Consider the following 14,830-nt stretch of genomic DNA (forward strand, 5'->3'; position numbering starts at 1 on the left):
TTAATTAGTACACTTCAATTATTTAATTCTAATTAATTGCATGCACAACCTGGAGTCTTGTAGTCAGCGGCAGGTCGGCTGAAGACGGAAAACTCTGTCTACAGACAAGTATAATTAAACAACAAAGTATCCACTAATAAAGGAATAATTCATTAATATTTATTTGGGTTTAAATTAAACTGCTTCTTCAAGAAAAGACCAGTTTTCTTATGATTATAGTTCTTTTCAGGAACGTTTCTTGGAAATTATATACCCATAGAATAAAATGTGTCTTGGGGTCTTGTTTACAAGTGAGGAAAGGATGGATGGAGAGGGAGACTGACGGGCAGGACGTAGTAAAGCTGGTGGTGAAGAGGAAGCTGAGCTGTTTAAGGGATTATACATCTCATCTGGCCTGGGGACATCTGGGGATCCCCCAGGAGGAGCTGGAAAATGTTGCTATGGAGAGAAACGTTTGAACTGTGTTGCTTAACCTGACCACGGATAGGCAGCAGAAAATCATAATTTTAATAGTAATTTGCAGTTTTTCATTAACAAGGACAATTTCTAGTAAAGTGTGGAGAAACTGAAATATTTGTTTTTAATGGAGAATCCCCTAAAAACTTTCAAAAACCAGACTTCATCTGTTTTTCTGTCAATTGTGTGAGTTTTGGAGTTGGTGAGTTTATTTAGACCAGAGACTCAGATATTTCAGTGAGAGATAATAATGATCTGCCTCTCGACCACCTTTCACTTGTGAGTTTCTATTGTTCCTGCACCATGTGAAAACTTTGTGCTGTGACACTGTGATAGACTGAATAAAGTTCCTATAAATGTGATTACACATGATCAAGTCTTGTGATGTGACCTGAAGATCAGCTCAGTTTGAACTGGTTCAACTTTCACTAAACTCACTCTCTAACATCTTTTTCCTGGACTTTTTGAATATTCCTGTGTTTATTGTGTGGAGGGATGTATCTCTGTCTCAGTGTCTGTGTCCTCTGTCTGAAAGTGAGACGACAGCAGGACGACTGTGAGGTGTGAAGAAAATCCGGTCGACCGTCACAGCTTCAGTCACAACTCTCCACTGTTTTTCCTGCTGGACTCAGTAACACTTTCAATTCTTAACATTCTTCTTACTTTTCTCTCACTTTTTTTTTTTTTAACCAACTGATTCTATTTCATATTATTTAGTTTTTATTATCTGTTGGTGAGAGAGGCACACGAGGGAAGGCAGTGTGGTTCGTTGGTAAAAATAAGTTCAAACATGGAGTTGATGGAGGACACGAAGAAGACAAATAATAGAGTGATGGTTTAAGTGGACATTTTATCATTAGTCCAATAAGAACAGTGGTTTATCTCAGTGAATGCTCATCCTGTTTCTTGCCATCAGGACAGTAGAAACAGGTCATTTTGTATGAAGTTGTGTTTTTGCCCAGTGATAACCAAGTATCTGTATGTACCCAGACTGGACTCAGGCTGGACAGGTGAACTATCATTACACAGTGTTATAGTTGTTCTGAACAACATCCTGTTACAGCAACAGTCAATACAGTAAACCTACACACAGAGACACAGCAGACCTGGTTACCAATCAATACCTGGTGTGAACTGTAGGAACTCTAATAATCCCACCTACAAACGTCTACTCCTCAACCAGTCTGTGTAACAACTCAAGACAATACAACATTTGACCACAATGGCTCTGGGTTTCTGAAAGCAGCTGACAATTCAGTGTCTTAAAACTGGACCATTTTTTGTGAATCCTCTAATTACAATAAAACATTTAGGATGACATCTGTTTCGAGACTTTAAAATACTTTTAAAGTGTCAAAACTCCACTAAAACTTTGGTATTAAGAATAATTTTACTGTCAGTCTGATGATAAAGTTGATCTTAAAGGAACACTTTTGGAGATAACAACATTTGCTCTTTTAGATGAGAAGACTCATACACTAAATATACATAGAGTCTTTGTGTTAGCCTGGCCAGGAAACAAAATTCAACTATGAGCACATCTAAAGTTCCCTGTAGGTTTATCTCATTTGTTTTTGTAATCCATACAAAATCCATGACACGTGTTTGGGGACTTTTTACACGAAGGTTTAGACTTTTCCAGCAACAGAATGACAGGTAGTATTTCATGAATGTTTATCATGAAACTTTCTGAAGTTTCTTTTCAAGGCACAAAAATACGTTTTCATCTTTTCCAGACTTTGCAGACCTGTGGGCGGCAGGGACCTGAAAATAAATTCTCCTCTTTTGTGTCTTTTCCATGTTACTTCGTTCTGTCCTTAAATGCTGCCATTGTGTTAATGAAGAACGGCAATGTTACACCATCCAAAACACACACACACACACACACACACACACAAACACACAAACACACACACGCACACACTCTCTCTCTCTCTGTCTCTCTCTCTCTCTGTCTGTGCTCTAGAGAGGGATCTGATTTCTCGGCCTCTCCTCTTACCATCCCTAAACTCTGCAGAATAAAGGAATCGATTCCTCCTTATCAGTCCAGTCACATCACGTTCCCGTATCTATGCAGAGGCTGTACGCTAAAAAGGACTGAAGGGCCCCAATCAGCAACAAAGCAGGGACGCTGCAGTGAGGATGGAGCAGAGCTGAGAGCAGTTTTAGCATGCAGCTCCCCTCGTCAGTTAGATTAATGATGACAAAACGGAGCAATGTGAGAAAACAAATATCAGGGATGGAGACGAGTCACACTGTTGCTGAGGAGAGGAGAGGAGGAGAGGAGGAGAGGATTACTTTTGTCCAGCTGAGTTTCTCCCTGTGGGTAGGAGCAGTTGACTGTGACTAACTCGTTACAGTCATGCAGATCTCTGCTTCGTTACTGGCCCCTGGTCACAGCTACAGGACTTTGGTGTTTTCAAAATGTCCTCAGAGGGACGCAGAGATGACTAACTCTCCCCAGCCTCCAATAAATACATAAATGATGGGGAAGATGCTGTTCCACTGATCCTCTCTTCATCACGGGGATCAGTAAATCTACAAATCAGTATTAAAATATATGGTTAGACAAGTGTTTGCGTTGTCTACTATACTACACTTACCTGCACATTTTATATTTACATTTAAAAGTCTAATCACGATGGGAGGAAATCAGGGCTAAAGCATCTCTGAATGACACTGGAAAAACTTTTGGTTTTGCATGAGATGAACAAGACTGAAGATGGTCACACTCCAGGAGGTTACTTTACTGTTAATATTGAGGTCACAGCACAAAAAGCTGTGGATTCTTTAATGATAGTCAAGTTGATGAAAGGTGAGAATGGACAGAAAGAATAATTACAGCCTCAAATAACTCATTCTCTCAGCACGTTAAATGTTTCATTAGCTTCTAATAAAGTCAAGTTAACACAACTTAATTCATATAGCATCAAATCATAACAGAAGTTATCTCAGGACACATTTCATATAGCGCAGGTCTAAATCGAACTCTTAAAAATATTACTCACTGAGACCCAACACCCCCCCTTGAGCAAGCACTTGGCGACAGCGGCAATAAAAACTTCCTTTTAACAGGAGCTTGAGCAGAACCTGAGTCTGGGGGAGCCTGCCATCTGTTTGATTGACTGAAATGTTTACATCATTACGGGTTAAGTGTAGGTAAGGTAACAGGACGCTCTGTCCTCCTGCTGACCTTGTGTTAAAGGCAGCTCCAGATGAATCTCCACCCTGCTGCCACACACATGCTGACTGCAGCTCTCCTCCAGCAGCACAGTCTGATATAGCTGCAGTACTCATCCACCGACCTGACAGCAGGTGATGACAGTTAAACAGCACTGCCTTTTAAATATGGGTGTGTGTGTGTGTGTGTTAGTGTGTGTGTGTGTGTGTTGTGATCCAGCAGGAAACACTACAGTCACTGTGACAGCTTACTCAGCTGCCTGGAGGTGCCTGAGGGCGTGGCCACACATATAAACACAAAAATTTGTACAGGCACACACACACACACACACACCTTGCAGTACTCTCTCACACACACACACCTTGCAGTACTCTCTCACACACACACACCAGGGAGTGCCTGAGGTGTGACTCTTTGTGTCATAACAATGACATTTTTGATGACTTTTTCTGGTGAGATTTTCTGTGCCTCTGTTACCATCTGTGTCACCGTCTCTAACTGCTTCCCAAAGATGAAACAAATTTAGACTGGCTGTATCTGGCAAGTTTGCATAAGCTAAATGGTTTTATTACAGCAAAATAAAGTGTCATTTGACTTTCATTGCCGCAGTGTTCACCAGCTGGGCAGACAAATTTGTGCTAGTATCATTCACCACCACACAACACAGAAATGTAGTCTTATTCCAGTCTTAGAACTAGGTCCCTTCTTGGATCTAATAAAAATCTTGCCACTCTACACAATCTAAAGGAAGTCTACTTTCACTGCACTGATTCAAGTTATATTTTTCCCCAGAGTGCAGTGATAGAAACACTCATCACAGGTCCAGAGAGACTCCAGTAGGTTGTGCTGATGGCTGCAGGCACTGAGAGACACGTCCTGTTCTGACACTGCCCTCAGCCAAGACTGAACTCTGGAAATATCCACTAACAACAGTTTAAACATGAGCAATTCTGCAGTCTGAAAGTGGAAAAAAAGTGCCTATAAACAAGATATGGTTAAACTTAAGAAAGTATATTTACACCAAGGGGCAATTATATGAAGTGGTAAGAACCACATTAAACAAGCAAATCTTGGAAATTATGATACTTTTGGGTCATAAAGTTTTGGTGGGAAGACTCGTCACATTTCACTAACTGTGTGCTCTCGAAACCCATTAGTGATTTTCTCTTTAAAAGCTGCACTGGAAACAATTTTATTTTGAAAACTAACAAGAAATGCACCTGTCACTAAGGATGAAACGATACTTCGCTACGAAGTTCAAGCTTCAATTCTTAAAATGCGACAGCACTTGTTTTTCTACCGAACCAATGATACTTGAGATGTGATTCATCCAGAACTGACGAGGGCGGTGTAATAACCCGACAAGAAGAAGAAGTCTGGCACAAAAAACAAAAACAACACATGGAATGGCAGCAGCAACAGGTCCATTGTTGTATGGAGATATTTTGACTATTGAAATGAATATTTTCACACCATGTGTCTGTCACATTATTGATCAATTTAAACTACTGACTACTGCTCACTGACTATATGGAGGTGTGTGCATGTGTGTGTGTGCCTGCGGATATGTGTGTGTTATATTTGTCAAGCAGATATTTGTATTACTGGAGAACTGAAGCTTTCTCCCTGCAGGTGAAACATGAAGCAGTCATACTACTCCATACAGAAATGATCAATTATCCATCTCTCTTGAAATGGTCCATGCTCCAGGTCAGCCTATGTTTTTAGGTTCACCATGGGAAATCAGGGTGCTGTTGGTCATAGCTCATTTTGGTAAGGCACAGCTGTTCGGTGTTAAATGTGAAATACAGAATCAAAGATTATGCTCTGATCCTGCAGCCTCGCTAAAAAATCAAATGACTCTCAAAATCAAAACTGGGAAAAATACCAGATCTAACAATTCGTGGGAGGCCTTCTGAAGTTGTCTTGTGGGCCATATTTGGCCCTCGGGCCGGCAATTTGAGACCACTACTGTCCATTTGACTTGCTATCCTGTATCCACCCACATGAATCAACAAACTGGAAGTTTTACAGAAAAAACAATACATAACAGAAAGAGAGCAGAAGTGAGTAAGATCTCTTTCACAGAGCAGCCAGAGTTGTACAGATGTAAAGTCGGTCAGACGTCCAGTGAGAGTCCCTGTATTCTTTGTAACACAATACTTTGATGAATTTATGAAAAAGCTTCTTTTCCTCAGGTTATAGCATCTAGGACCTTTCCGAGATCCTTGTCCTCTTCTTGCCCTCTGGGCTAGAGTTACAATAATTGTCTTAACATCCTCACATGGGCCACGGCACAGAAAGAGCTCCTACAGTATGGGCCTTGTTAAAGGAGCCACGAGATTTTACTAAGAGAGAACGTGGTTTGTCGTCATAAAATAAAGAATAAAAGACAGAGAGAAAAAGATAGAGAAAGGGAGCAGCACAGAGAGGTTGTTCGAGGGGATATCTGTCTCTTCTAGTAAACATTTGTCATTTGTATTTAGCAAATGAGTCTGAGCACAAGAGGAGGTCGAGTATGTTGCCGACGTTTAAATCAATACTGGGGTGCCTGAGAGGAATCAGTGTGCCATCTGTACTAACACGTAGACACAAGCAGAAGCTCACTAACAAACACAAAAACACACACTGCCTCGCTCTGCACTGGACCCCCTCAGCAGAGCAGTCATCCTTCATCTATCCTCCACCCCTGGCAGTGCCCACAGCTGCCACAGCCCAGGATCCAATAATGAGCCTGTCTGCTTCTGTTAGCATCCACATACAGAGACTTTCCATACAGCGCGCACAGATGCCAGTGATTCTCAAGAGCGGATACACATGCTGCTTTGCAAATGTTATGGCCAAACATGTAATTATAAAACAAATTTTTCACTAGTAACAGAGAATCACGATGGACGTTCACTAAAAACCTTAAACACTGAACTGTCGACTCAAAGCTTAGCAAGTGGTGCACACGTGGCTCTACTGTCTTTTGAGACTTTAGAAGGTTGTTTCTTTTTTATTGCCTTTCAGAAACCAAAAATACTCTTAAGTAAGTTGCTAACATTAGCATGTCTGGCTAATGATCTTACTAGCTACAGCTTTACTTTCAGGGCCATGAGTTAGCGTATCGTTAGCCGTCTAGGTTATTACATGCTGTTACAAAATGGACTTAGCGAGGTTGAGATACGGTTGCTGAACTCATCGATTCATCTCATCCTCTTTTTTTTTTTCTTATTCAAAATAAAAGATATTGTAACTTTTAAATGTAACATTACCTTTGTGTTGCTTGTCCAAATAGACCATTATTGTCTTCAAGTGGTTGAATGTAACTAAGTACACTTATTCAAATAGAGAGCTTAAGTATATTTCATTCTACTTTATACTTTTACTCATCTACATTAACATAACTTTTTACTCCATTTCATTTATTTTACAGCTACAGTTACTGGTTACTTTGCATAGATTTTTCCATAAAAAAATATTTGTTAAATTCATAAAATTTTTGTAATAGATTTAACTTGTCAACAATATATTACATTAAAATACATCTTATATGCTCATATATCAGTATTAAATATTAGTATACATTCTGTCATAATACTGTATGCAGTAACAACTTTCGGGGATGAAGGATGGGCAAAATAAACCCAAAACCTTGTCAGTACAGAGAGCGAGAGTTTCCATTAGCACAGCCACTAACACTGTGTCAGCCACTGCCAGTTACAATCTAACAAACAGTATAAACAAATAAAAGATGCTAACTATGCTAACCGTTTTAATATATCTGCTACTGGTGAATTTTGGCCACAATGCACTCCTCATCTGACTCTGGGTCTGATTGAGGCTCAAACATGTAGCCGAAACCTTGTCATTACACTAACACTGTGTCAGCCACTGCCAGTTACAAGCTAACAAACAGCATAAACAATTAACTACACTTACTGTTCTGATACGTCTTCTAGTCGCTGATTTTAGTGAATAATAAACTTCTGAAAAACTTCTGAGTCTGGGTCTGACTGAGGCTCAAACATGAGATGTTTCCTCCGCTAATCATCTGCTGTCACACCTGTCCACCTAGCGCAGGTAGCGGTGGTGGGCGGAGCATAAGGCCTGATCCAGATTTCTCAATGAGGATGTAAGCATAGATTAGCTCCCAGCCCCAGTTTTTGATTTTTTCCTCACTTTTTCTGTAGCAAAACCATGTACAACAAAATATGTATCATAGAAGAGTATTTTTGTTTAAAACATGTCTGGAGAGAAACTTTAATTATGATTGTTGAAAAGCTGAAAAGAAAGAACTGCATGTAAACCAAAAAAGTTTAAGATTGTTCTACTGAGACATTATTCAGGGCTTAAAACATTTGGGAGAGATTACAGTGAAAGATTTATTTTAGAAGTCCATCAGTCAAACAGATGTCTATGGTCGTGCTCTTTCACAGATGCAGATTTGGGGATTAAATCTATTCTTTTATATTCTCCAGGATTAACTTGTCAAAAAAAGAACATCTTGGAAATCACAAAAAGGTCATTCTTTTGTGTTTGTTTTCCACATTTTCAGCACAGTCTAAGTTAGAGGATTTCTCGTGTGTCTGTCTTCCTCCCTGTGATTCTCTCTCTCTCTCTCTCTGACTGTCTGCCCTCTTTTCTCTATCTGTGAACTTCCCACTGTGATGAAAGCCATATTTTCTCTCTGTGATCTGACACTGCACTGATTTATGAACAAAGCCAGACAGAGGATGAAACTCAAAAATAGAAGACAAGGAAAGAAGAAAATTCCTCCGAATAACTGATATGATCAGGCTTACACTGCATCTGCTGATCAGTTATCTGCAGCGCAGTCGGAAAGTGTTCAGACCCCTTCAGTGTTTTCACACTTTGTTAGGTTGCTGCCTTATGCTAAAATAAAAGCTTGTTGTGTTGCGCTACGTTGTGACATAACTCAGGTTCCTCCAATTTAACCTGATCATCTTTGAGATGTTTATAAACCTTGACTGGAGTCCACTTGTGTACACGATTTAGAGAGGCACACACCTGTCTGCGTCTCACGGCTGACAGTGTATATCAGAGCAAAAAACCAAGCCATGACGAGGAAGACAGGACCGTGTTGAGGAACAGATCTGAGGAAGGCTACAAAAAAAAAAATTCTGCTGCACTGAAGGTTTCTGAGAGCACAGTGGTCTCCATGATTCTTAAATGGAAGAAGTTTGGAACAATCAGGACAATCAGGGAAGAAGGGCCTTGATAAGAGAGGTGACCGAGAACCAGATGGTCACTCTGGATGAGCTCCAGAGATCCTGTGTGGAGATGGAGAAACTTCCAGAAGGAGATCCGATTCTAGGCGTCATGTCTGGTTTCATCCAAACATGATGTGTGAACTGAGGCCAAATAGTTCGATCTTGGTTTCATCAGATGAGAGACTCTTTTTTCTCACAGTCTGAGAGACATCTAGGTGCTTTTTTGCAGCTGCCTACAGTTCCTTAGACTACAACCAACAGTGCAACACTTTATGGCAAAGAGGCCAGAGAGAAGCCTCTCCTCAGTGAAAGTTAAAAAAAAGCACCTAAAGAGTTAATACAGACAGGTGTGTGATTTTCAAATCATGTCCAATCAGCTGGAAGATGATACAGAGAAATGGGTGGAACCTGAGCTAAATTTCATGTATCATAACAAAGTGTCTTAATACTTATGTCAATGTGATATTGCACCTTTTCCTTTTTAATACATTTGCAAAAATGTCAAAAATTCTGTTCTCACTTTGTCATTACGTGGTATTGAGTGTAGATTGATGAGGGGAAAATAAATATGTTTTTTTATTATAGCTTAAAGCTGCAACATAACAACATGTGAAAAAACTGAAGGGGTCTGAACACTTTCCGAATGCGGTGCATCTGGGATCAGTGAGTGTGACCAGCACTGCACTGTATAATCATTACTACCCAGTGTGTGTAGATTACAGTGATGACTATAAACACATCAACACGGAGCTTTGAAAGATTATATCAAAACAAATCATGGCAAATGGGGATTTTGTGTGAATGTGTGTGTTTATCCATATGTGTGTCTGACTGTGTGTGTACACATATTTATTATATAACATCTCTACATGCATATGGGTCAGAGGCAGCTGATCAGCATAATGATGGCGGCAGCAGGAAAACACGCAGAGGATTTAAACTCGAGGAGGGATTCTGTGATACAGAGAGAAAATCTGTGGGACATGAAGGGAGGTGTTGCTGTTGTTGTTGTAGTGGCCTTTTCTGAGCTGTGTGCGAGGCTGTTTTTATGACCAGTCACTGCAAAAGATATTAAAGTGTGAAACTGATTTGTAAGAGCTGAATGTCAGTAAGAACTTGAGAATAAAAGCAGTGAAAAATGTGTTTGTTTCTGTGTGTGAGACCATAACGTGCCTATTCTATGTGTAGTGAATGCTTGTGCAGACCTCTATTAATTTTGTTTGGCAATCAAGAAACTAAATCAACAAAATCAAAAATGACATCTTTGCTTTTATTGACCAGTTTCTTTCGTGTGTTTGGCTGGACTGACAAACCAGCTGATTATTATCACAAATCCCCGGGTTAGTTGAATTTATTGGAAGGACAAAACAAAGGAGAACGGTAAAATTATACCTAAACTATGGGTATATAGGTTTATAGTTGTGTGCACTTGTGAAATGATGGATTATTAGCAAAATTACCTGTGTACTCACTTTAAGTTTTATCTTAATTAAGAGGTTTAGTTAATCTTTCTTACATCAATTAGATTCTTTTTACAACTCTCTTACAATGATATGCAGTAATGTTTATATTCTTATACTGTATTATACTGTGTGCACTTGTGCCTTCCGCTCACCAGTGATAACCAGAGTGTGCTGGATTCCGGCCTCGTTCAGCATTCGTTGGATGTGGTTGTTGTACAGGGTGAGCGCCAGTCCTTTCCCGCTCTGGGGATTCACCAGCAGCATCATCCGACACGGCCGAGGCAACTCGCCCATCGACACGCCTGCGGAGAGAAAGCACAAAGGCAGCTACTGTAAATGAAGTTATTCTGTAACATCTTACACCAAAACGAGTCTTACGCTGCAGACAGAAGAGTTTTATCAAGGACTCGTTAATATTTCTGAATAACCAAATAAATGTAAGGAGAAAAATTATGAAAATATAAAGTTAATGCTGCATCTGATGGCAGCTAACGTCCTATACTGCTCAGTTTTTGGAAACTTAATTTATTTTCAGTTGTGCTTTTGGATTCATTCATGTAGGAAACAAAGATGTACAACTATGAGTAATTATTTTTCCTTTCTTATAGTGATACAGTTCTTCCTCTGTCTTTAGTCTTTAGTGAAAGCTCTGGTAGATTCCTGTTTAAAGTTCTGTTTTATTCCCTTATCTAAGTATCAAACAGTTTTCTCATTTACATTATATAAGAAAAGAATCAGGTTTCTACTGAGAGACAAAGTTTTTAAGTGCATTTAAACTCATTGAGGGCTGGTTGAGGACTGAGTCGCTGCAGATCTCTACAGGAGAGGTACAAGGGGGAATCTGTGTACTGGGATATTTGGAGATGGACAAACTGGACTCTTATCTCAGCTAACAGGAACAGGCTGTGGTGAGGCTCCTGTAAAGAAGAGGACAGAGGTGCACAGAGATTGCTGTGGCAGGACCCACTGCAGTGCAAGACTGGAGCGCACAAGGGATAATAATGTCTACTGCAATGTAAACCCATATATTCAGGCTACTCAGACACAGTACAGACTGGAGCTTTCAATGGTCTTCACATTACAGTGTGTACTACTTCTGCATGCCTTGTAACATTTCTGCACATTTACTGATCATTTAAACCTGGTAATATTTAGTTTATTCCTTGATGTGTTAAATCTATTCAATAATGTGTTGCACAATCATCTGTTTTATTATTATCGACAATAAATCAGAATCCACATGCAGTTTCATCTCATTTAATGTCTGCAGCAATGTAAACATTTTTAAAACGCTTGAAAAACGCTTGAAAAACGCTGTGCAGGGAATCGACAAGAGATTTGTGGGTACATGCAAGAACAAGGGTCAGTGGTCACTACACTAAACTTGCATCTTAAGATGGATGAGCACAGAAGTAGCAGGGATGATGCAAATGAGTGTTCAAAATATCTACGGGATCAAACAGATTTCAGAGGGTTTACATGGGGTTACGGAGATCTTATAAACACAGATCCTAAATCTTTTTAAAGCTCTCTCAGAGGCACAGCATGGGGCTGAAGAAGAGAGGAAGAGGAGGAGGCTGGTTTTGGTCGTATCTCCCACAACATCTGAAGAGGATTAATTCATCACTGCAAGTATAAGACTGTGCTTTGACAAAATATTAAATTATCATGTGATATCTGAGACAAGATAGAGGACACTAAATAGAAATATAGATATGATGGAAGTAAGAGTGTGATGATCAAACTGTGCTCATGTTAAAGGGGATGCAGTGGTAGTTCTGAGAGAGGTGAGCAGGAAGATAAGATGACGGTATCTCAAAGACGGATCCTGTAAGAAAAAGTTCCTGTAAGAGCAAACAACTCATTAATGTTCTCTCCTTTTCCCCCGCTCCTTTAAAAATCTGGTTTTCTTGGGGCTCAGCTGGGAAACAAGAAGAGAGAAGTGTGACAAGAAGCCGTCAGCCACATTAGACACACAGCAGCTGAGGGATAATTTTACAGGTAGGTACACAATGTCCTCTCTGTTGTAGAAACGACACGCTCCACTAAGACTTTCCTATGTCACGCCTTGTCAACACACACACACACACACAAAACAAAACAAACTATTACGGCCCCATAAGCAAAACCTCTGCAGTGATTTTCCTCTTGGAGAGTGATCTCATTCTGTATTGCAGGCTGCTGGATCTTTTTAAAGATCAAAACATGGAGCGGGTGGAAGGAGGCGAACCCTCCCAACACGTCTGACAGCTGATAAATGAGTAACGATGGGCGGGAAGAAGTGAAGTGCAGACACTCCTGGGATAAGCATTTCTAACTGGTTCAAAATCTTATTTGCAGGTTTGGTTTTAATTCATACTGCACTTCCAGTGGAGTCTTAATGATAATGCTGGAATGCAGTGAGTCAGGTCAGAAAAATGTTCACACACATTAACGTACCTCAGACTCTGCTCACGTCTGTTTGACCTGAAGTCTCCCAGGCGTAGTTCTCTGATAAATCTGCTGTATTACATTATACTGAGAGGTGTGTGTAATCTTAATCTTCTCCTCGCTGATATAAATGTGGTGGATATGTCTGATTACATGTATTTATTTAGTTTGTGTAACAATGTTTTTTTCCGGGAGTTTAAAAGGTGAAACATCAGTTTTGGGAAAATCAGTAATGACGCAACCATCAGAGTTGACTCATTGCAGTTACTAAATATCCTCTCTGTAATTCATCATTCATGAACTAATCAATTAGTTAATTAATCAACTAATTAGTGGATCCAATTTCTGTGACTTCATTTTCCTCTTTAGGGCGATGGGGGGTCCGGACACTATCTCAGCATGCACCTTTAGGGGAGGTTGGAAAAAAAATCATAGGGTGTAGCTTCACATTTCTTTTTAGATCATGTTGTTCATGTCAGTGTCCAATAAAAACATGAGCATGGCCATGCGTGTGTGTGTGTGTGTGTGTGTGTGTGTGTGTTTGTGTGTGTATGTGTGTGTGTGTGTGTGTGTGTGTGTGTGTCTCCTGTACTGCACTATAAACAATGAAATCTGCACATTTCCTATGAGTTAAAAAGTACAACAGAGTAGTTCTGCTTCCAGAAATTGTATCAAATAATTGCAAGTAAATTAAAACAAAGCAAACCCTATAAGCACTATGTAAACTTCCTATGATTCCTATGATCCTATGATTTAGAACGACGCAGCCACTTTCTCTGTGAGATGAATATTTCTATGGAGTCATCTCAGAAACATAGTGACTGGGCTCCTGAGGGAAGCCAGAGAGGACCCCTCATGAATCACTGACCTTGCTGTCTGTCTGCACCAGCACCCACACAACAGACCTCGTTGGCTAAATTCAACCCCATGCCACTTCCTGTGTGCCACCCCTCCCCTTCTCAAAACATTCCAGAGGGCACTATCTTTCTGCTCTTGTCTCTCCACACTCTGGGTTTCCTCCTCTATCATTAGCTCGGCTGCAGCGGCGTCCCGGCACCGAGCCAAACTATGACATACGTCTAATAAGGGGATGCTAAAAGTTAACAGAAACAGAGAGAAAATCTATTTTACAACTCTCCCCGAGCTATAACTACACATTATCCATCATGCTGGACGTTTAGTAATAAAGCAAATGAAGCTTTGTTGTTCTTCAAATGAGGATTGGTGGGTTGTGACAGCAGATAATGTGTCTGGTTTGTTTGTATGGGGATGGGTGGAGCCCTGACTGTCAAGTGATGATGTATGTTGCTGTTGATGAACATATAAGGTCACAGACACTTGTTTTAGTCCGGTCCTCTGGTGACAACTTTCTGTGTCGAGTTAGTTACGTTATCAGTTTGTTAAATTATGACAGAGCTGAGACAGAGATAATCACCTAGACAAAATATTTCTAGAAAAAAGCCTGTGTGTCTTGGATGAAGTGATTAAGTGGATGACATTGCTGCGGATTAAGAAGCAGCTAAATGAATCACCATCCTCACAAACAGCAACCAAGACACAAAAATAGTAAAAACAAGAGCAAACCTACACCAACAACGCTCTGCCCCCTCATTTCAGCTACACACAAGACGTCTCATCTGCTCGCTTCAAGCCAAGAGCAGGGGGCCTGTCCCAGATCTTAATGGAATAATCACTAGTGAGGTATTCGACATAGGAAATGACAACCTAAATGAAAGGGAAAAACCCGGGAGCCGGAAAAAACACATTTTCCAGCTTATAATAGCTATCTGGGAACATATAGAGCCTGAGAGTAGACAACTTTCTTAGCTTTGTGTGACATCTCTCCAGTACATTCAGCAGGATGTCGGCTTATATTAACCAGACACAGAGATGAAGGCTCAACTATCAACTTCTATTAACATCTGCAAAGGTTTTTAATATTTCTATTTCTATTCATTTAGATACAAAATGGCCTTATATTGCTATAGTATTTTAATTTATTGAGGACCTGACCCTACATGGTCAGTCAGTCTATCTACAGCTTGACGACTCACGCTGACTCATTGTGATGAGCTGTGCATTAG

At 40.2% G+C, this 14,830-nt stretch overlaps 1 protein-coding gene across 1 annotated transcript in view; it reads right to left on the reverse strand.

Moving 5' to 3' along the window:
• The window catches only part of LOC139636508 (sphingosine kinase 1-like), a 38,818-nt gene that overhangs the window by 12,121 nt on the left and 11,867 nt on the right, over positions 1–14,830 (reverse strand). Inside the window, exon 2 of the mRNA XM_071504641.1 lies at positions 10,469–10,618. Coding sequence (XP_071360742.1) covers positions 10,469–10,618 — 150 coding nt within the window. The remainder of the gene's footprint in view (positions 1–10,468; positions 10,619–14,830) is intronic.

This window comes from Trachinotus anak, unplaced genomic scaffold (assembly GCF_046630095.1).
Source record: "Trachinotus anak isolate AG129_WGS33_773 ecotype Australia unplaced genomic scaffold, CSIRO_AGI_Tana_v1 ptg000019l, whole genome shotgun sequence".
Lineage (NCBI taxonomy): Eukaryota > Metazoa > Chordata > Actinopteri > Carangiformes > Carangidae > Trachinotus > Trachinotus anak.